The 23,882-nt window shown below is 40.2% G+C and overlaps 1 protein-coding gene and 1 pseudogene across 2 annotated transcripts; both read left to right on the top strand.

Moving 5' to 3' along the window:
• Positions 1-2,607: 2,607 nt before the first annotated feature.
• Positions 2,608-15,833, top strand: LOC125311204 (annotated as a pseudogene).
• A 495-nt stretch (positions 15,834-16,328) lies between these two features.
• On the top strand, positions 16,329-22,222 carry LOC125311206 (solute carrier family 22 member 7-like). Of its 2 annotated transcripts, none has more exons than XM_048269036.1 (10): positions 16,329-17,134; positions 17,280-17,383; positions 17,478-17,632; positions 18,762-18,930; positions 19,106-19,226; positions 19,313-19,422; positions 20,496-20,710; positions 20,980-21,019; positions 21,580-21,786; positions 22,046-22,222. In XM_048269036.1, exons 1-10 carry the CDS (start codon positions 16,754-16,756, stop codon positions 22,131-22,133), a joined length of 1,590 nt encoding a protein of 529 aa, XP_048124993.1. In that variant the 5' UTR covers positions 16,329-16,753; the 3' UTR covers positions 22,134-22,222. The 2 variants fall into 2 exon arrangements, with proteins under 2 accessions (XP_048124993.1, XP_048124992.1); XM_048269035.1 differs by having other exon boundaries at positions 16,330-17,134; positions 20,911-21,019.
• The last annotated feature ends 1,660 nt before the right edge of the window (positions 22,223-23,882 follow it).

Here is a 23,882-nt window from a genome sequence, read left to right on the forward strand (position 1 = left end):
GTATTGAAAAAAGGAGACCATTCCTTATGGGAAATAAGGTATTTTCTTTAAAATATTCATATAAAATACTGTGTGCATATAGTGACTATAAAAAGAGGTGTGTCTGATGAGTCCCATATAGGATAACTATTTTGAATTGGTTTGGAGTCACTACACATGATGTCAAAGCTATTGACAAAAAAGACTATGAAGGTAATTCAGAAGGTAGGCTACTTTTTAGACGGTCCCTAAGGTCGGCTGGGAGCAAGTAGACAGGTCATCTGTTTGTACATTGTCTGCAAACAAGGGGTGAAACCGGCCGCATAATTTTTTTTTTTTGAATATCTGTCGAATATCCGAATATCAAATATCAAACTAACTTCACCTCGGTACCCGCAACTCTAGCCATCATAATGCGAGAAATTCCTGCACATATTTTACAGCGCTGTCTGATAACGTTAATCTAATAATGAAGCGGCGTGATGGGGGACCGGACGGACCAACTTCTGACTTGAACCGAACGTAACCCCATGATGCAGACACACACACGAACAGCACCACTTTGCAGGTGCGCGCTCTCTCTCTCTCGCAACAGGACTTGTCACCGCTGAAGTCAAATTATGCTAGGTGCTTCTACATCAACTGCTAACTGATAGAAAAAGAAAACGAATGTTTAGCGATCAGGAACTGTCAGGAATTTGTTCTCCATTTGAAGAATGCAATCGATTACGTACGTGCACAGACAGCTGTAACAGACACGCGTTGTAGGCCTTGGCCACATTACTTACGGTTACTTTCACTTCCTAGAGTGCGCATTCATTACGTGAAAGATGCTTCATACCAAAACAGCGATCAAACATTATCAAATTTACCATGACGTGTTGTCACAAACACTTACTCCAATTAGAAAATCAAAACCAAAATCATGTACATGTAAATAAAGACTATGTTAAGTGTTGTTATCTCATTGATGCTTGTAGCTTGACCTGATATATTTGCCTAAATAAAAGGCCTTAAATTGGAAGTATTTTAGCTTTGATTCTCTTTTGACGCTTCATGGTAGATCTTGTCTTTGTCCAGGGCGAGGTCAGGGATCTTGGGCTCAAAAAGGTTGGTGACCACTGTTCTAGAGCCTCAAGGGACATGTTGGGAATTTGTTCTTATTTTGTTTTTGAGCTCCTTTCGAGTTCCCTCACAATATTTTTGTGTTCCCTCACAAAGTCAAAAGTATTTTGAGGGTACTCAAAACTAAGGGAAAGCAAAAGATGTGTGGGAACACAAAACTTATTGTAATGGAATGCAAAAGTATTGAGAGGGAACGCAAATTATTTTAAAAATAAGTTTCCATCTCTAAAAAGTAATTCCCATGGACATTTGGGGGCTCCATAATATTCTGATCCTTATAGGAGGATAAGAGACACCTGATAAGATTGCATCTTTGAATTTTACAGCAGGCAATAAACAAAGTCACCAAGTTTCAAAGTTGCCCATACCATATCAAAGGACCTCCTTGTTAAAACAACAAAATATCACTGATTCCAACATAAAACACAATACAAATACACAGCACAAATAGTATGTTAACATTATGAATAAAATGGGGAAATATATAAAAAGGCAGTCTAAAAGCATTCACAGTGATAATTTACAACATTTTCAATACAGAATTTAAAATCAGAGAGTAGTTTTTTAAGTGCATTCCAGGATGAAGGTAGCCCTGGCAGCAAATGTAATTCGCTGCCGCTAGGTGCGCGTCTAGATTTCTAGGCTAGGATGAAGGAGCATTATATCTGAAGGCTGTCTCACCAAATTCAGACTTAACAGTTGGTATATTGAAAAGGATGACATTATAAGACAATTTTCTTTTGGGAGGTTTTCATCATAGCCTACATCTGAGTGTCATAGCTTTATTTAGTCCAAAGTGTTCCCATTTGTAGCTATCACCCCAAACCTTACATTGTCTAACTTTGGTTACCCTGGTTATCTTGGCAGGTAATTGGTGTCATTTTGAAGATCTTTTCACCTTCATTCAATTTCTTTGAGGGTTAGATGGCTTTGCAGTAGGCCTACAATTGAGCATGGTGGACCTATGCAGGTAACCTAAATTGCACCCAGAACCTCAAATATTCTTTAAATCTTCTTCACCCACCTGGCCCATGTCCTTCATATTGCTTTAAGACACTTGTGGTTCACATCAGTGACCACTCACAGTGCGGTCAGTGAATATGAGCTAATCCCATGCATGTCCCATTCTGAGGAGTTTCATATGGTTCCTGAAACCTCCATTTATCATTCTGACCATTTTTTGATTGTTTTCATTGAAAGTCTCGAAAGGTCAACGGTCAACATTTTGACTTTTGAGTTTGGTGGCAGGTTTTCAATGGCAGAAAAGGAATTGCAGCTAGGCTACAAACTGTAAAACTTTGGACTGCAGTAACTTGGAAGTGGGGAGGTTTAAGAAAAATATTAATTTACGGGTCATGGTAGGCTACCGCTTTACATGGAATGTCTCTATTTTAAAAAGTGTTGTAATTCATCATTTCACCATGGCAGGGCAGTAGTTCAAAGGACCTTCAAACAGTAGTCCAGTGGCTATAGCCTACAGTATGTCTGCATTTTCGAAATTAGACACTGCAAAAATAAGAATGGACCTGATACCAGTGCACGATATTTGTTAAAATCTAAATAATTATCTTGGCACGACAACACTGTCCATCCATGGGTTCTTTCAGACTTAATTAGACTACTGTCTAAACATTCTTTTGTTGAAACTGCGTGCATCCGGGATCTGACCTCAACCATCAAACAATTACGAGCGCGAGTTGGTTCTTACACACACACTTCTTTCTGCGAGTGCGACAGGGCTGTGTGAAGGAAACAGTGAGCGCCTATGTCTCCGAACAGAAGGCAGACTTTCCTCTTTTTCCCACGTAAGTAGATTAGACGAACGTATGAGTGAATACTTGATTAACACTTTTTCCAAATGTAGCGAGCGTATCATTAGGTGTGTGAAACTTGCTTGAGCATCTCGAAAAACGTTTTCCTTGAAAAGGGACCTCAGACCGACGAGGAAGCAACGTGTACTGCTAACGGTAGATGCTAAGAGCATCCTTACGTTATAAGCGTGAAAAACCGGCATTATTCTGTTTAAGGTTAGCCTAACGTTACGCGCTTAAGAAGGCCACGCATGCTACCCTTATTACGTTTTGTGCCTGGAAAAACTCTTTGGTGTGTGTGTGTGGTATCGTTCTGTTTTTTATCATTTGAATAATTTAGGCAGATTGGCCTCATGATGCTGCCATTTTGTTCAGTATCATGCATTTAGGCTACAATAAACCTTACTTTACTTGACAATGGCTGGCAATCACGACTGGATGAGTTATGAGTAGCATTATCTGAAGTTGACCTCCATATGCCTTCGTGCTAGAGCAGAATCCTAATGCTGTAACGTGAACGTGGTCCGTTACTCAGCACTACCTTTTTATAGGGGTAAAGAGTGTATGCGTAACGTCATAGAATTTGCCTCTAAACGTTTTTCTTGTCTCAGTTTTAGATTTGGAGGGGCTCTGGCAGCCTATAGGATCAGTTATATTACAGGACCTGGGGTGAAGATCGACCCCACACATGCTGCCGTTGAACTACCTTCCAAACTCTGTGAACTACCTACTGGGGATAACTGATCCTGTAGGGCTGAAGCAGGATCTTGTGTCGGCACGAGAACACATCTAGAGGTAAGACTGTTAGCGCACATTTTAGTGATTTACATTAATTTATACAGATGGTGCTGTCATATACGATCTGGCTATGGTTTAGTGTCAGTGAACGTACATTTTCAGTTGCCCTTCTCGCTTCCTCATTGCTAGACCTGTGGATAAAAAAGATTGGGTCTTTTTAGGCAGCGATTCTGCGCAGTTCAGACCGTGCTTCCTCTCCGTTATAAGGGAAAGATGGAGCACTGTCCTTAACACTAGCGCAAAAACAGTAAACCATTATACAGTTGTTGGTGTTGTTTCTGGTCATGACAAAGAAATGTAGCCATCAGTCAGTGACATCTGGACCCAGACTCGTTTTGGAGATCCAATCCGCCTCACCCAACTCGTAAAAATATGCGTTACACATCTAGACGTAGACCCGACTAATCACTAGGCCTAATCGCTAATTTAATGATAGGCCTACGTGACCTTATATCCATATCACGGAGTGGCTAGGTTTAAATATGTGCTTCGCATAGTGTTTCGTGTTCACCTCACACAGGTTCACACAGCGTCTGTCTATTGACTTCTGAGTGAATTATAGAGTTGTTTATAGTTCAAGTCTCATTTCAAGTCTCATTTTGTGACGCTAACATAGGCTAGGCTTACTCTATGGATAGGGTTAAATCATCTTAATTTCCAAATCCGCCGATATAATCTCCGGTCTTCATAGTGACAATCAACGAACGTTTCGGTGGTGTAGCCTACTTTGAACAAAGGTTCTAGGCTTCCACTCAGGGAAAACACACATAAAACGAATAGCCAATTTTAAGAAGACTGGACTGACTTTGGCAGCATAACATTATGCCAATTAAACATAAACAATGATGATGGTGGAGAGATGCGTGGTAGTACCTTGTGTGGAAATAATTTGCGCTACTTTTTTATCAAGAGTGAGCTGAGCAGCAGAGAAGTCATCAAATTGACTGTTAAATGCTATCGGCTGTTTTACGACATAGAAGGGTCATTTAGGGTATCGTTTGCATATATTCAAATGGAACTTTAATGTATTGTGTTGTAGGCTAGATGGAGTATTTTGGATCTGACCAACGATGGCGACTGCACCCTCTGCTGTGCATGTGCGTTTGATACAAAGGAAGAGAGGGTGGAAATCACACTTTAGCCAAAGTCTACCTGTCACACGCAAATCTGCACATGTACCCAGGACGCTGCTTTAAGTGACTTAGACCAGCTTCGCCTGCTTTCTGCAATGTTATCAAGATAATTTACCTACATCCGCCCGACCAATGTTTTCTGGGGTGACTAGTTTTCAGCATTGCTGGTATTTTAAACAGGCAGGGTTCGTACGGGTGCTTGAAATCCTTGAAAATGCTTGAATTTTAATGTTGCGTTTTCAAGGTTTGAAAAGTGCTTGCATTTCGGATAAAGTGCTTGAAAATGCTTAAAATTGTAAGTGTATTTCTTTTGACACAAATAGCTATCTGACGGAATAGTTAGCTTATTAGATGCAGAACGCCGGAGAGTTTAAAATTAAAACTTCTCCGCCATGGTCCTCGGTTGCGCACCGATCTCGCGTGAGGGCTATGTGACTGATCTGCCAGTCTGTTTTCATGCGTGACAACGCCCCCCTGCACACAGTCGGAGATGACCATCAACATGAAGTGAGGTTGCCGTTTCAATGAGCGTTGGTTAGAAAACGGCTATTTCGGACTGCTTAACAGAAATCATGTAGGCCTAGGGTCTTACAGATGCATTGCTAGCTAGGTCGCCATTAAAGCTAACATATTATTGAATAGGCTACTTAGCTCCAATCATTGGAAGACAAGGAAAAAGTTAGGTTGAAGAGGGAGACGAAACTTTATGGCATGTGAATGCAAAACCGCACCAGTCATGTCTATGGCCGTATCTACCATAGAGGTCACCTTTCTTTCTTCAAATTTCGTTTTATTCATTAACTAAAAATAGCCGACAAGACAATTATCCTTGCGTCAACGCAGCGTCACGCAACACGTAGTTGTAGAGTAGAGTTGACTGCCATCGCGGAGCTATGTCCTAACTAACGACGCAACACAGTGTCTCACGCAGCTCAAGTAAAAACTTCAATACCCACAAATCCATTGTCCAAAATAAATAATCGTCAGACCTGAACAAAGGCTGACTTCAAGGCCTACTCAAAATGTTATGCTGAAATTCAGTGGAGTTGCAGCTAGCTAACCTGCACTGATAGTAGCCTAGATAGTAGATAATAGTAGATATTTATATGGATATTATCCAAGCATGATATTGATTATCGGTCAGTTATTTACACAGGAGAAGGGAGAAGGGAAATCAGGCAGAAAGATGGAAATGAGGAGAAAGAGTTAGGAGAAGGGAGGGAAATGATAGGCAAAGGGCCCTCACAAGTGAGTGAGAGACAAGATGTGACACTCACTGTGTCAGAAGGTACAAGCTCCGCAGCCTATGACCCTGCAATTTATAAATGCAACATTCACTACTCTGAGGAGAAGCAGAGCATTCTTAAATAAAGATGGAGCAGAGATCAGTATAAATATCCTCAAAACCAATTGGAGAAAATGCTCTTGAAATATACAGGTGCATCTAAAAAAGTAGAATATTGTGGAAAAGTGTGTTGGTTTAAGTTATAAACAAAACATGTTATAAACTGAACAAATGTTTCTACGTCATACGGCAAAATGATCATGATAGCCTTTACATTACAGCCCTCTATGGTTAAGTCTTTCATAGGCATATATAGGCTACTTGCTCTGCTCTTTTATAAATGTACCATATGCCTAATAGGCTGTATTTCTAAGTGTGATTTATGCTATAATGTATAAATTATATTTATGTAAATGTATCTATTAGTTTCCGCAATATTCACCATAAGTCATCATTTAAGGGTTATTTTTAAATTTTTTCTTCCTTGGGGGCATGCCCCGACCCCATAGTATTTTCGCTGGGGCAACATTTCTATCAACACCCATGACCTCGGTATTTGAATCCTGGCTTGGTCATGTCAAACTTCAGCTCAGTTTTGTGGTTTAATGCTTATAGGCTCTACAAGTGGAAAGACATTAAAACACCATGCATATGTGCATATCGTGCCTTTTGGCAAGAAGTTAAATTTATCCAATTATATGACAACTCAGTCATCTTTACGTCACCCAACGTCACATCTCCGCATTGTTAGCCTACTGGTTGGTAGCTCATGATAACAAATGTAGGCCTGTCTGCATGCCGTTGTAGGCAAGAAAGAGACATAATCAGTCTTGACTGTCATGAAAGAGCAGCCTTAAAAATTAGTTTGAGTTCATATATTCAGCAAAGAATAGTTATTTGTTGGGTGATTATTTTCTTTTCTTTTTTTTTTTTTGGTATATTGACTCAGCCAGTTAGATAGCAAGCAAAGTCTACTTCCAGACAGGTGACACATTTTTAAGTTTTCCTTTAATTTCTTTTCCTGCTATTAAGAAACACAATTTTGTCTGTCAAAACCGTTAAAAACTGTTAAATCTTTAAATGATAAAAAGTGATAATCATTTTGAGTTAGTATATTTGTATAATGTCATTTGCCACCGCTGTAAAGTGCTGGAAAAGCTTGAAAATTGACCTTGAAAGTGCTTGAATTTGATCTTGGAATAGGTGTACGAACCCTGAACAGGGCTCGAATTATCTTTTTGTCTTTAAGGCATACCTGTCAACACTCCCGTTTTTCCCGGGTTTCTCCCGTATTATAAGGTCATCTCCCAGCACCCTCCCGTTTTGTTATTTCTCCCGGAAAACTCCCGTAATTTGCATGGCCATCAAACTTAATTTTAAAATCATTGATCCATTCAGGTTGCCAGATTGTGTATGAAATACACCTTACACATACACGATCACTTAGTTTCAATTTCAACCGTTTTGTCATAGGCTAAAACCTGGCAACCCAAAACCCAAATAAGGAAGAGTCTCGTCGTAAGCAAGCGGGCTAGTTGAATGGCCTAGCCTACTCCATTGGGAATTTAATTGATTAACACATCACATAAACTGTTATTGAGTGTTGTTGATACACAGAACTTGTGCCCTCGGAACCAAATCTTTGGAGTTTTGGAAGTAGGCTGCAGGCAGGCAGCTGGTGGATACATAACTGGCATGCGTAAGGTAATGGTAAGGTAAAAGCAACGACCGAAATGCAGTGTTGAAACGTATTAAATATGCAAACACAGATCCGGTATAAACACTGCCATTGTGTTTATAAAATAAAAGCCATTGCAGCCAATTATGTTCTATTATTAGGCTAATGTGTTGAACCGTGGAAAATTAATAGATTTTGGAGTTTGCACTGAGATGTTGTCGGGTAGCCATTTAATATTCCGACATCAGAGATTGCTAACAGGTGTTTCAAAATACCTGGGAACTTTCTGGAGCTCTGAATGGCAGAGGATAGCTACAGATCATCAGACAACACTTGTAGGCTGCATTATGGGCCATAATTTATGGCTTTGTCAATCAACATAAATGAGGTGAAGCGCAAGTTCAACAGCAAACAGGACTTCAGCAAACCATGTAGGCTAGCCCAATGAACGCCTATGTAAATAGACAAAACACTCGCATCAAAGCAGGGTGACTACTTCAGATTTGCGAGTGCTGTCAAAACGATCGTATACGGTTTGCTCATATAGTCTAGTGGTGTGGTGGTGAAGTCATGCTGCGTTCAAGAGCGTAGGGTAGGTCTACGTCCCATAGTAGCCTATATTTTAATTTCACGTCTTTAATGGTAAGAGATCGCACAGTTATGGAAAATGAGCGGTTGTTTTAAGATTAAATTGCAATGCCAGACACCTTCAGATATGAGAGACCCCCTCAGGTTTTTGACTTTGTTGCTTTCATGGGAGCCAGTCCTCACTCTATGGGAGCTCGGCTCCCTCTGGCTCCCACATAATTCGAGCACTGATTTAAAATGTTACCCGTTTCAGCTGTTGAACAGTTGGTGGAAATGATACAGTAATGTTTTTGAGATCTTTAGTTCACGATAATGAAAACTCATGTCTTATAACTTTGTCTATGTAGCTCACTATCATAAGATTTTGGTAGGAATATTCTGTTCATGCCATTGTCCACACTATACAATAAGTAAGTCATATCTTGTACTATTAAGTATTTAGAACACTCAGGAACAACATGATGGTTCTTTCAGATAGAATTATATATATTCATATTCCCATCTCACTCTTTGCCCATCAGGTACTTAAAAAGGGAAGAAGCTGTTGATCAACAAGAGTTTGTGCAGAGGTCATGTCAACGACTCTTCGGTGACCAGTACAGCACATTGTCTATCACCAAGCTAACACCATGAAGTTCGAGAGCATTCTCTCCGAGATCAATGGGTTTGGAAAGTTCCAGCTCATGATCGTTCTTATCCAGTCGGTATCACGCATCACCCTGCCTGCTCATTTCCTGTTGAATATTTTCATAGCGGCTGTGCCGTCTCACCATTGTGATACTGATAGCTGGCTTGCAGAAGATCTTGTCTTTAAGAACCTGACTCTTGACCAGAGGTGGAATGTTAGTTTTCCAGTAGAGGAGGATGGGGCACCATCGTCCTGTCTCATGTACTCAAAGCCCCAGTACCACCTACTCTTCAATAACTCCAACACCACCAACCCTACCACGGAACCATGCAAAGGATGGGTTTATGACAACAGCACATTCAAAAGCACCCTGGCCACAGAGGTACAATAGCCCACAACAGCCTCATACTATCTTCATTTCTATTCAATCTTTTCTTTCTTTCTCAGTTTTTTTTGTCTCTTTTACATTGATGTTATTTGCTTTCAATCTCTCAGTGGGATTTGGTATGCTCAAACAAGGGGATGAACAAAGCCACAGCCACCATCTTTTTCATTGGCATCATGATTGGAGCTCCAGTCTTTGGTCTCCTTAGTGACAGGTTGCTTATACTGACCCTCATGTTCTTATACACACATATTAACCATCATCCTCAATTAGCATTTCAACTCCATTCTCATATATATTCTGATTGTGTATGTATGAATGTATGTGTGTGTGCCCCTTTGTCTGGTCACAGGTTTGGCCGGAGGCCTTTGTTGATGGTGTCCTACCTCTTGACTATGCTCTTCTCGGTGGTTAGTGCACTCTCCACCTCCTATGTGATGTTTATGATCATGCGCTTCCTCACTGGTTTCACCATCACTGGGATCAGCATCATCTCCATCGTGCTCAGTGAGTACAGGACCTAGAGCACTCTGTCATCCCATCTGGATAACCAGTGGTCACGGCATGATTGCGTCTCCTTTAAAGTGTCATTTGTTTGCCGGTAGGTGTGGAGTGGTTCGACGTTGAGCACAGGACGTTTGCTGGCATCATAGTGAGCCTGGACTGGACCATAGGGAACCTGATGCTTGCTGGGGTGGCGTGGCTGGTTAATGATTGGCGCTGGCTAATCATCGCAGTTACATCCCTCTCCTTTTGTCCGTAGTTCTGTGGTGGTAGGTTCAGTAGTATTGCTAGGTTTAAAGAATAATCAAAATTATTATTGATGTTATTAATTAATTGCTTTTGTCCACTAATTTGGTCCCAATGCTTTTTGTCAAAAGGTGGCTGCCAGAATCGTCCCGCTGGCTGATAACTCGTGGGAAAGCAGAACAGGCTCATGTGTATCTGCAGAGATGTGCCGAGATGAACAAATGCAAAGCTGACTTCACACCAGAGGTAGATTACAGGACATTGGTGGACAGTACATATTGTGGTTAACCAGAGATTATCCAATGACACCTTGAGATTACAGGCCCAGGTAGTAATAATGTAGAGCCTGTTGTATTATTGCTTAAGAGATTTCACAATATGGCACTCTTTGCCCAGTTGGTCTTCCTGTCTGAGTTAATTCTGCAAACGTTTTGCACATCATGATGAAAAGTTTGTGTTGACTCATCATATATACACCGCCCCCTAGTGGTGAGTGCAAGTTGGTGGTATTATGGTGCAGGGTTTATATGTGTAAATATTTGGATGTACGAGAGCAGTGACGGCAGGATACACCTGTGTGAGATGCACACTCAGAGTCTGGACCTGTGTATTCAGCTGACTGCAGTTTGACAAATTCCCTTGATCTCTCTTCATTCTTTGACGTTCTCTCTGTGATCACAGTAGTACAGAGGAGAACGTCCTTTGTTTTGGACTCTAGCTGTGATTTGTGTAGTTACATACTTGTGGTTACCCGGCTCTATCCATAGATGCCTTAAGCGTACATCTTGTAAATTAAATAGGTATAATGTCTTTCTAAATGATGGTTCCACAGCCATAGTCAAAGCTTTCCTCTACACCACTCAGATTGTTGCTCTGAAAAGTTGTTATTGTTATTCCTGTTTTTACAGCTGTACAGTTGGATGGATGGGTGGGTATAAAACATACCTGTCAACCCTGTTTTTTTTCCTACACCAACCCCCATTAGCTTTTTTTTTTTTCCTCTGTTTTCCCCATTTCATTTCCCCGCCTTTATATCCCATATTTGTACCTTTTCATAATTGTTAGCCCTACTGTCAGACCTGACAGTCTGCAGTGATGGGCTCTCGTAATACTCCCCCTGCAGTGATGGGCTCTCGTAATACTCCCCCTGCAGTGAAACATTTACTTTAAGCATAAAAGACTGAATGCTTCTAGCATCATGTTCCATGAACGATAAATAGAGATACTTTCATACACGTGTGTGTGTGTGTGTGTATATATATATATAGCTATAATTGTGAGATGATGGTGTATCCACCTGATTTTTGCAGGGAACTGACAGTGTTGTAGTACTAGTATGCACAAGTGGAAGTAATGCAGCGAGATGTTATGGTAAGTGCATGAGTACATGGAAGTAGTGCAAAAAGTGTACAGTGCAATAATTAATGTAGTTGTATAAATGCACTAAACACAAGACTTAAACAATCACTTTTTTCTAGTTCATTATTGGCCACTGTTCATTCATTTATTTATTTTTATGTAATTTACATGCTCTCTTTTGCTACAGTTGTGGATTGTCATGGATAAACCATCAGTCATGTATTGGAATCAGTTGCCTCACTGAAGCATGAATGCCAATATACACAGTTCTGTGTATGTATTTTAATCTCGTCAGTTGGCTCTGAAAGATCAGGTTCCAATTGAATTTAGTTTTAAGTGTGTAAATCTACTATGATTCATTTTCATTAGCATTAGTTCTGTTTTTGGCATATGCCTGTTATTAGCTAGATCAGCTGGTCATTTCACATAGATAAAACGTGAGTCTAAAACACTGTAGCTAACAATCTAGGGTCTATTTTTAAATGATGATGAATGTAAATTTTTGTTGGTGACCAAAATAATCTAGTGTAGTTTTGAATAAGACTGGAATAGGGTCATTCCACATCAATTCAACCAGGGCCCACGCACTTAGGTCTCAAAAAAATCTGAAAAAAATTACCAGGTGTACCTATGTTACCCAGGAGACACACTGTAAAATTACTCTTATGTAAGATCAATACTTTCCAAGATGCAGACAGTTTTACAGGGGGAGGGGGGTGTCGATTTTGTCCAGCCTCTTTTTTTTGTCAAAGTTCACAAGCCCACAGCGCAAGAACTAAACCATGTAGGAGGCTCAAATTTTGCATGCTGGTACATAAATAGGAATAGTATGTAGCAAAATCATCACGTTTGGTCTGGATAATCCTGCATGGTCATAGCTATCCCTCAAAGTTGATACAAATTTTATTGGAGTTTTTGGCTGGGCTCTGTTTAAGCCTTTAGAAGACATATTTGTACTCAACATAGGCTCTTGATTTATTTTCCTTAAGTAGAAACACTCTCACAAAAAGCAATGAACAGAAAATAAATTCCTTCAGGGTCTGAACAGCAGACCTTAGAAGTCTAAAAATCATTTTGGTTCTCATTTTCAGAGCCCCTAAACACCTTGTGGGAATATACAAAGATTTTTAAATATTTCTTTTTTTTTTATCTTTTCTTTTCCATGATGCAAATCTTTCTTTTTTCTTTTTAAAAACATTGACATCAAATTAGAGCTACCACAGGTTCTCTATATGCAAATCTTTAAAACATATTGATGTCAATGGGGCATTTTGCCCATGTTGAACATGGAAAATAAAAAAAAAGCACCATTGAAAAGAAAAGATCAATATTTATCACACCAAAATGATCTGAAAAATGAGAACCAACATTTTAGACTCCTGGGTAACATAGGTACACCTGGTAATTTTTTTCAGAATTTTTTGAGACCTAAGTGCGTGGGCCCTGGTTGAACTGACGTGGAATGACCCAATAGGCATTTGCAAGGAAATGGCATATAGCAATAGCCTTGGGGACCATTTTGATATGTTAGAGTAAATTGCTACTTTGAGCCACTGACTAGGCTTAGAATATCATTACACTTCTGTGTTACAGTGGGGAGGGTCCTTGTAGACAAACCAAAATTGTAGCATACAGCATACAGAAAGGCTATAAAAAGGACTGTTTTGCATTCAGTGCTTTATCTATTCACCGCCATCTTGATGGGACTCGTCAAGATGGCGGCCTACATGGCAGAGTAGCGGGAAAAGTGTAATGACATTTAGAGCCTTGTCAGTGGCGTTGTCGTATCAGATATTCAGACTCGGGCCAGAAATTGAGTCCAAATATCTTGTCTACAACTTAACAAAAATACGCCATTATAAGTGCTGAAGTCAAAAGCTTATCCCAAAAAGAAGGCGCAAAAGTCTGGCAGAATTCAATGCAAAATTCATTTAATGACTACATGGCGCAAAGCCTGAGTTGATCGCACTCCCGAACATTTGTTGAACACCAAAATTTTTACCCCCCTCTTTAGATGCTGACACAACATTTGGCAACTTCGAACCCACAGGTGGCGTTATGAAAGGATCGTTGTTCGGTCTTATCTTCGCAAGTCAGCACTATTGCTGCCAAGGGTACCAACTTTTCACCGTTACAAAAGTTCAGAGGTTTATACAGTGATCACAGGTCACACATCGTTCATGGGTTACATATCGTTCACTCGTTTTCTCTCATACTAGGTGTTTTGAGTAGAGACCGCCTCCGATGACGTCTTTATCTCTGCAGCTGCAAGGCCAAGCATGCTTTTTTCAAACAGGCTTCACCCATCCACAGTGAGACACAAAGCGACAGAGAGACATAGGGATACAGAGCACACATAGGGGGAATTCTGGTAGAATATCTCCAGTATGTTAATAGTATTAGTTAAACGTAGGTAGATGTAGTATACAAAGTATGTTAGTAAGGAATAACTTCAGTGTATTACCTGAATATGGTTTAGGTTATATAAATACATGCTTTACAGTTTCAAACTCGTTCTGTCATCATGATGTCTACAAACCATAGTGATAATTTTCTACCACAGCGTAAAGTAGCAATTCCCGTATTGATTACACATTATTAACCTATCAAATTTGTCCCCAAGGCTATCGTTAAGTGCTATATCGTGTTTTACTCAAATTAACGCTGTTAACATCCCCAATGACTCTTCGTTATCATGCAAAAATAGACCCTAGGTTGTTTTGTAAACCAGACCGTTCCTTTAATCATGTTCCCACTTTAAATGTGAGAATCTGTTGGTTTCAGACTTTGGCCAATGCAGTGACTGTGGAGCGGGACAGGAGGTATACTGTCGTTGACTTGCTGAAAACTCCTAACATCCGGAAATTAGCCATTTGTACTGGAATAGTGTGGTGAGACCTTTTACTAAAACTCACTGATGTGATGTTCTTTTCATATGAAGATACCTAAATAGTGGCATGCTTATCCAGCTTGTGATTACAAACACACAGCTCAACAGTTTTGAGAGAAGCAATCGTTTTCTCATTTTCTTTAACACGTGTCTCCACAGGTTTGGTGTGGCTTTTACCTATTATGGAATCAGTCTCAATGTTACTGGCTTTGGCCTCAACATCTACATCACCCAGTTCATCTATGCCTTCATCGAAATGCCCGGGAAGATCGGTGTTTACTACTTTCTCAATAAAATTGGACGAAGACCTGGTCAGGTGTGGACCCTGCTTCTGACGGGTGTCTGCCTGATCATTAACATGTTTGTGCCTTCAGGTAATGGTTGCAGTTGTAATTTTGCTGCCTGATGTGCCATTATTGTGTATTGCATCAGGTGTATCCAGGTTTTTGGCTGAAATGTGTTCATCGTGCAGGTTTCTGGATTGTCCGCACTGTGGTGGCTGTGCTGGGGAAGGGTCTGTCTGAAGCTTCCTTCACCATAATGTTCTTGTACACAACCGAACTGTACCCAACTGTAGTCAGGTAAGGTATAGGTGTGTATGTTGTATGTTGACTATGCGATGTGGCCGTTATGAGCTACACTCGTAAGATAATGTATTAAACTGTTTATTTTCAGTTTTAACTAAACTTTAACCCCCCGAAACATTCATGATTTGTTGGACACTGCAGACAGAATGGAATTGGATACACCTCCTTCATTGCTCGGATGGGTGTAGCCATTGCGCCTCTGATAATCTTATTGGAGGATGTGTGGAAGCTCCTCCCAGATGTGGTGTTCTGTTCTGTTGCTGTCCTGGCTGGAATTGTCGCATGTCTTCTCCCAGAGACACGTGATGCTCGTCTGCCTGAATTCATTGAGGACATTGAAGAATCAAGGTACTATTCAGTTAATCGCCATTTGGCTGAGCTTAAAACGTCTTGTTCTTGCTTTGCGTCTCCTTTGTCAGTGTATGTGACCCTAAACAATAATTAATTTTAGTAAGGCTGTGGAGCTGTGTGATTTTCAGACTGAAGAATTTCTACATTTTCAGGTTGGCTCAACAACCGGAGCTCCCAAGCACCCCAGATCTTACTCGGTCCCTCTGTGCCCAAGAAAATGGAAGTGTTTGTACTGAGATTCTTCGGCAATAATGTTAAATAAAACAAGCAGCTTTCAACTTTCAGACATTTAGGATCTCGTTAATTTAAAAATAATGTTATTTTAATAGGCCAGAGTGGTGTCCTGTTTAAGCTTTAAATGGAGATTTTTTTTTTTCTTGGAAAATGTTTTGTTGTTTTTTTTTCATCGTAATTTTTTGGAGAGTTTGTAATATTTGGAGTGAAACGAAAAAATAAAATTTCAGTTCTGCTGAAAATGAGAAGTTATTTCACTGTCCGTAGTAAAAAAAAGTCAATCATAACAACATTTGGTTCTTTCACAACAAATGGGCTTTTTGAATCTTAACATTTTGGCTATGAGCTGCACTGCACCATATTTCACAGGAATGTTTCTTTACGTTTCTTTTTTAATTGCAAAATATCAGTAAAATCACACACACAATGCCCATAATTCTTGTGACCCCACTTGGAATGACTTGGAACATCTGGTTTACATTTTTAAAATGGATGAAGAACCCACATGTATTAACCAAACATGAGCATGACTGCTGTCCTCAGAGTTCCTATTACTGGGCAGACAGGGTGACCTGACACTGCTTCACACTGTTCAGTCTTGGGAGATCTCAACAGTACTGGAATAGGAAGCAGCGTTTACACAGGCTCCCCCTTGTTCAGCCACCTTCTGATCAATAAACTAGGGATCTTTTAATTGTGTCATGACTAAATACTGCAGATAACTAAGAATGCATTGGTATAAACTGGTTACTTCCAGCTATGAAAATAACACCCAACCATCCTCATCAACAAAACAATATTTTCATAAAGATAAACGAATCAATATTTCAAATAAGTGTCCTGATACTGGCAGTTAGATTAATTATCAACCTGAAAGCCAAAATATGTCCTTCACAAGTGTGATTCCTTTTTGTTTACCTTAATTTCTGTAATCTCTTACTGGTGTGATTTTGTAATGTCAGCTTTCTACAATGTCATCCAAACTAGGTCATATCCACAACCAGTAACCAAGCTTACAAAAGTAGGCCATTCCTTCTTGTAATGGCTGGAAGATATGGTTAGTCTGTTGAACATTGATGGGTATTTACAGCCTCAAGTGAGAGTGCCAAGTTCTGCATTCTACTTGCCATTCTTCCAGTCTTGAGGAGACGTTCACTACTGATGAATGCAAGATGAAGTTTGAGGATGTTCTGGTGGAGGTCAATGGGTTTGGACGATTCCAGAAGTTAATCCTGAGTCTGAGCTTTCTGGGCCGTTTCACTTTACCTTGTCACTTCATGTTAACTAACTTCATAGCTGCTGTCCCATCACATCACTGTGACCTCAGTGGTCTGGATACAGAAGGCGTCTTTGAGAATCTGACTGCGGAGCAGAGGCTGGCGGTCAGTATCCCGGCACGGGGAGATGGGACACCCTCCTCATGTCTGATGTTCCCAGAGCCCCAATTTCACCTGCTGGTCAACTCCTCCAACGCCACGACCCTTCCTGCAGGGCCATGCCAGAATGGATGGGTGTTTGACAACAGCACTTTCAGAAGCACCCTGGCCTCCGAGGTAAAAGCAATGCTTGAACTACTAAATATTTTGTCAGTGATTACAGCAGTTACCTAAATATAGAGGAATATTTTTGTTGCCAATTTTGTCTCTGAACCATTCCTTGCTGATCTGAACCATTCCTTGCTCATTTTTTTTCTTTCAGTGGGACTTGGTGTGTGAGAATAAAGGGTTGAATAAAGCCACAGCCACCATTTTCTTCATAGGAGTGATGTTTGGAGCTGTTACTTATGGAATTCTCAGTGATAGGTACCTCTTTAGTACAGTGTTGTTATTATTTAAAAAAAAAAGACGTCACATCACAGATAAACTTGAAACGTACAAATTGCATTTCCTTTTGTAGATATGGGCGCAGGCCAATGCTGTTGGTCTCGTATGTGTCAGGGATGGGCTTTGCATTAATCAGTGCTTTCTCTACCTCCTACATAATGTTTGCTGTGCTAAGATTCCTTACTGGTTTTAGCATCACAGGCATCATCATTGTCTCCTCAGTGCTCAGTAAGTTCTCTGTTCTTCCTTCTTATCTATTATTATTCTGCACGCTAAACTTGAACCGTTAAACTTAGTAACTTTGTTCAAACTTTGTTATGTAGGTTTTCTAAAGAAAAAACTTTTTCGCAAGCAGGAACTTATTGTTCATGACAGCTCCATTTCTCCATGTCTCTCTCTATTCAACAAGAATACAAGACACCTTCCATCCAACTGTCTCTCATCCATCCGATTCAAACCATTCATTCATCCTTTAAATTATCTACCTATACACATCCATTCAACTGTTTGTCTGTCAACATTCATTAAACTATCTGTCAATCAACATCCATTAAACCATGTCAACTTAGGATGTGTTTGGACACGCTCTGGACTCTCCAAGAGTTGGACGCTCTGAATAAACACACGATAATTCCATCCACGCTCCGAATTTAGTTTACGGTTAGGTGTGCTCGGAGCGCTCGCAGTGGCAATTTATAAACCCACCCTTAGCAACCACCAATGCAATTAATATGATTACCCTAGCAATTAGTATAGTATCCACTTTATTGGGCACAGCAACCACAATATGTTCCCTAGCAACCATTTTATTTACCCTAGCAACAACCTAGCAACCTAGCTACAATGTCAACTTAGCAACCATCATAGCAACAGCTTTATTTTACATAGCAACTGCCATATGTACCTTATAAACACACTAGCAGTCATCTCAATTACCCTAGCAACAACTTAGCAACCACTAAAATATTGTCAACCAACATGATGACCCCAGCAACCAGCCATAGCAACCACTTATTAGCGTGTAGCAACTACCATATCTACACTAGCAGCCATCTCAATTACCCTAGCAACAACCTAGCAACCACCACTGTAAGGTCAACCTAGCAACCACCCTAGCAACCAACATGATTACCCTAGCAACCATCATAGCAACAGCTTTATTTAGCATAGCAACGTCAAGTGTCTACTTGTTGTCTCATGTCTACCTTAGAAACACAATTGTAACTATCTCTGCTTTGCCTGTTTTAACTTTTTTACATCATATTTTGTATTTTCAACGACTGATAATTCCTTGGAATTGCATTTCTAGTTTATTCCAGCTGTCTTGCGTCAGTTGTTCTCTAATTGTCTTTCTCAGATGTGGAATGGGTGGATGTTGGAAGCAGAAAGTTAGTAGGTGTGGTGGACAGCCTGTCATGGACATTTGGGGGAGTCTTTTTCCCCCTCATTGCTTATGGGTTTAGAGACTGGAGGTGGCTTACCATTGCTGTGACCCTCCCTCTTATTCCAGCCATCATATCTTGGAGGTGACCTACATATAAAATCATTTCAGTAGCAAAGAATCAGTATATTCCAATGGATATAACACCAATTTTAAAAACAACTACCGGTACACTAAAGAAGTAACCACTATTTCAATGTTTTTGTAATTTCTTATAAGCCTAGCAAGACAAGTAGATTCAGTAATGTCCATTTTGGTAGGTGGTTCCCAGAATCAGCAAGGTGGTTAATTGCCAGTGGGCAGCTGAAGAAGGCCCAGTTTTACCTTCAGAAAAGTGCCAAGATGAACCAGAGAGAGGTTACCTCATCAACCAAAGCAGAGGTTAGTAGGACTGCCTTTCTGATCACAAATCAGCGTTTCGGCCATATTCCATCTAACGTTTTCTCACTTAATGTGTATCTTTTTAGAATCTCGCCTTCATCGTGGTGAAAGAGAAAGGAAGTAGGACGTACTCGTATTTGGATCTAGTTAGGACTCCCAAGATGAGAAAACTGGCAATGTTAACAGGCATGACATGGTATGGGATAATATGCGCAGGACTTCACTGAAAACAGGGACTTACTTTCAAAGAATGTGAAGAATGCTGGCCATGTAGATAGTATCTTGTCTGCATGATCTGCATATAGACCCTTTCAATCTGTTTCCAGAGAGTTTACTGTTAAGAGTGTGTTGCCCTAAAACAAGGAGGCGGTCCTAACTCCCCCTGGGTTGTTTCAAATGTTGTACTATTTTGGCTTTTTGAGTTTTTAGGTGGACCCTTCAAACTGTCCAAGTTTCATCAAAATCGGTGACGTAGCATGTGTCACCCCCGCCTGGTCCTCTCATGGACACACTCTTAAATTTGTTCAAAACCAACACAGGTACTTTGAAATGAAAAAGATTTGAAATTTAGTTTAATGCTCTACAAAGTGTCAACTAAAACATTTTTTTGTTTTTTTTTTGTCCCCAAGTTACCATTACCTCAATGTTGTTTTCTGTGCCACCGAAAAGCCTTGGATACGCACATGTTAGTTTATGCTGTTGAAAGGGTCTGTAAACTGCATGAGGGGGCAGCCATGGCCTTATGTTTTAAAAGGTTCCTCAGGATCAGGAGGAAAAATTCGGCGTGGGGAGGGAATATGTGATGCTTACCTGCACATCCACGGCTGAAGTGCGACCAAACCCCCAGCTGCTCTCTGGGCGTAGTTCTGTAGCTGCCCATTGCCCCTGCTCGGAATGTGTGTGGTCACTGCTCCTGGTACTGATAGGTCAAATGCAGATGTTGAATTTCACTGCTCACTGTGTGTGTGTGTGTGTCAAATAAAGAACTACCTCACCAGTTTACCAACACTAAGAACCTTTCGGCACTGTATACTGGGAGGACAGTGATGTGTGCTGGGTCTAACTCTGCCTTTGAATACTATGAATTATGTGGCCCTTCTGGGCAGAAAGCAGTTCTATAAGAACACTATGGCCCAAAATAATAAAATGTATGTCCCTAATTTGGAAACTGTTTTATCAGTTAGTCCTGAAAGTAAGTACAGCGTACGGAATGATCTTTGGAATATTGTATCTAACATGCCATATGACATTACTCTTCTTCAATCTCAGGTTTGGAGTGGCAGCAACATCCTATGGGATTGGTTTTAATATCACAGGATTTGGAGTAGATTTTTACCTCACCCAGTTCATATATGCTGTTACTGAACTTCCTGCCAAACTCTCAGTGTACTACCTGCTGGAAAAGTTTGGCCGTCGGAAGACTGAAGCTGGTTCTCTCCTAATTACAGGTGTCTGTCTAGGCATCAACATATTTATATCCAAAGGTAAAATATTGTCATTTTTACTCTTCATGATGTCAATTGTCTAATGCCCACCTGTAAGTTATTGGATCAGCCCTGCCCTGTAAAGGCAAAGTGCAGTATCTGCTAAAATTCAAAACTGAGAAGTCTTTCATACTATTCTCTCTTGTTTCTTTCATACATATTGGGATATCAAAAACTGACCATCTTCCTCTCTATGGCAGATCGCAGAGTGGTTCGAACTATAGTCGCAGTTTTGGCTAAAGGTTTTTCTGCTGTGTCTTTTTGCACAGTGGTTCTGTACAGCTCAGAGCTCTATCCCACAGTAATCAGGTGAATGAGTGTGTACCTGACCTGTTCATCTTTACTTAAAGGGACACCAGGCAACGTTTTCGTGTTAATTAATCATCTTCGTAAGTCGGTATACGGTTAAATGATTCATTACAGGGCGAATGAAGTCTGCCCGCCCTTATAAGATAGGAATGAAGAATATCCCACTTGCAAGTTCTGTGTATTGTACCTGCCGACCTTCAGTCTCTCAAAGTCTCAGACATCTCGAGAAGCAGAATCAGTTTACATCCTGCATCCACAGCACAGAGGCAGGCTAACGAAACGCTAGTGATTGTTGCAAACGTGTGTATAATGGCAGAGCCGGCGAAGAAGCGGCGAAAACCCTTGACGGAAGATGCAAATAAAAGGAAAAGAGCTTCAGACCGAGCGAGGGCTCACACACGTATCGACATGTACAGACGCTAGGGGGAGTTTCGTAGAGAAAAAGCATCAGGCTTGCCTGGTGTCCCTTTTAATGCTATCCAAATTTCCATACAGGCCAACCTTTCTGAGATTTAGCTATCACCGTGTTGACTGCCTTTGTCTACTGCCTTATTTGACAGGCAAAATGGAATAGGGTACAACTCCTTTATGGCACGGGTAGGTGTGGCTTCAGCTCCTCTGATCCTGCTCTTAGAGGAAGTTTGGACAAACCTCGCCCAAGTCGTCCTGTGCTCAATTACTATTTTAACCAGCCTAGTGGCCAGTTTTCTTCCGGAGACAAGGGGCAAGTGTCTTCCAGAAACCATTGAGGATATTGAAGGGAAAAGGTATGCCAGTTACACACCATTATGACATGACTTCAGGATGATCCATAACATTTAGAAATTATCTGGGTTTTAGATTAAAGGAAGATTATTAATCAATATCAGTATGAAATATTAATTATTATTAAGATGTAGTTGTATAAAGATATTTAAGTAGCAAGCCCCCACATAGTTTTACTGTATTATTTCTCAAGCTACCAGTTATTTGTGCTATGTCTGTGTTTCACATTTTGAGCTGTTTATGTGTTAATGTTCATGTCAGGGAGGACCCTGTTGGATCTCCATCAGACGGAAGAAACAAAATGAATTATGAAGAACCAACCTTCATTTCAGACACATGTACAGACTGAAGTGGAATGTCTTCCTGCATAATGTCTTAGAATTATGGATTAATTTCCCTGTGAAAACATTTGGGCTAATTAAAACACATTTGTATGTATAAGCCATTTTTTTTTTTATTTCAGGACAAAACCACCTTGAGTTAAAAACTTAGGTGTTTGGGTTTGTTCTTTTTTAGTCAATATTTACACTGTAAATGGATCACTTAATCCTATACAGTAACTTATTGTCCTATGAACCTTCATTTGTTTTTTTATACTTAATTGAATGCTCTCAGTGCCCCTAGCACCACAGGCACCAAGGCTGTAGTCCATGACTTCAATTCAGCACACTTGTGTTAGTCCAATATGGCAAATAACACCTAACGCTCTTCTGGCTGCCCACTCACTTTCCAAAAAACTCTGGTGGTCAGACACAGTCGTGTCTTTGTAAATGGCTCACAAACAAGTCATCCGATTCAGTAGAATTTCATTGTCATTTAGAACATTCCCATGTTCTATGCAGCAGCCCTCTTTAGGTCAACTCTGTGCCTGAGATTCAGCCAATGCTGGAACCGACTGAGTTTATTCCCTTGAAACAGGAGGTGTGGCCTATGTCTCCAGTTGTGTGAGGCTCTTTGTTGGGTTGCGGTCACGAAATACAACACAAGTCCTTTGTTGTGAGACCAGAGAGTCCTCTGTTGAACTGTCATTTCACTTTCTCACCACACTTAAGGAATCTGTCTGCTCATTATGTTTGATCAGTATCCAAATAAGGGTCCATAACTGCATGACAATGGAAAGCTTGAGTTAAAGTGAGCTAACCAGTCTTCTGAAGTGAAATTCTCACATCACTCATGGTTACATGCATTTTTATTTTGTGTGAATAAATGAATAGAGCTGTATAGTTGAATTGAAGGTGGCCATTCAAAATGTATTATGTATAAATATATTTCAGTAACGAAATTATACTGACAGCTCACTAACAGAAAATCTACAACCCCAACACAGAAACATTGTTACATTGTGTAAAATGCAAATAAAAATAGAATGTGATAATCTACAAATATCATAAACCTATATTTAGCTGTTCATTTTCAATTTGATGCCAGCAACATGTTTCAAAAAAAGTTGGCACAGGGGCATGTTTACCACTGTGCTGCTTCACCTCTTTATTTAAGAACATTCTGTAAATGTTTAGGAACTGAGGAGACCTGTTGATAGAGTTTTGAGAATGAAATGTTCCATTCCTGCCCCATCCAGGATTTCAGCTCTCAACAGTCTGGGATGTTTTTTATTCCATTATGCACTCAATTTGACAGGTCAGGACTGCAGACAGTCCATTTTAGCACCTGAACTCTTCCTCTATGAAGACATACTGTTTAAATATGTGCCAAAATAGTTTTGCCATTTGTTTTCCTGAAATATTCAAGGTCTTTTTTGAAAAAGACACTGTCTGGATGGCAGTATAAGTTGCAAAACCTCTGTACATCATTTTGAATTAATTGTGCCCTCCCAGATGTGCAAGGTGCCCATGCCGTAGGCACTAATGTACTTCCACACCGTCATAAATGCTGGGTTTTGAACTGAGCATTTTAACAAGTAGGATAGTCAGAAGTTTTATTGGAAGTTTTGCTGAGTCCATACACTGATTTTCTCTACAGAAACAGGTCTGGTTTTAATGCAGTGCCATCCAATATTGTTTTTCAGATCTGTTATGTTGATATGTTCTCTGTGTCCTTTTTACAGCTATATATGTGTTTACGAGATTTCCATATTGTC

This window comes from Alosa alosa, chromosome 18 (genome assembly GCF_017589495.1).
Source record: "Alosa alosa isolate M-15738 ecotype Scorff River chromosome 18, AALO_Geno_1.1, whole genome shotgun sequence".
NCBI classification, from domain to species: domain Eukaryota; kingdom Metazoa; phylum Chordata; class Actinopteri; order Clupeiformes; family Clupeidae; genus Alosa; species Alosa alosa.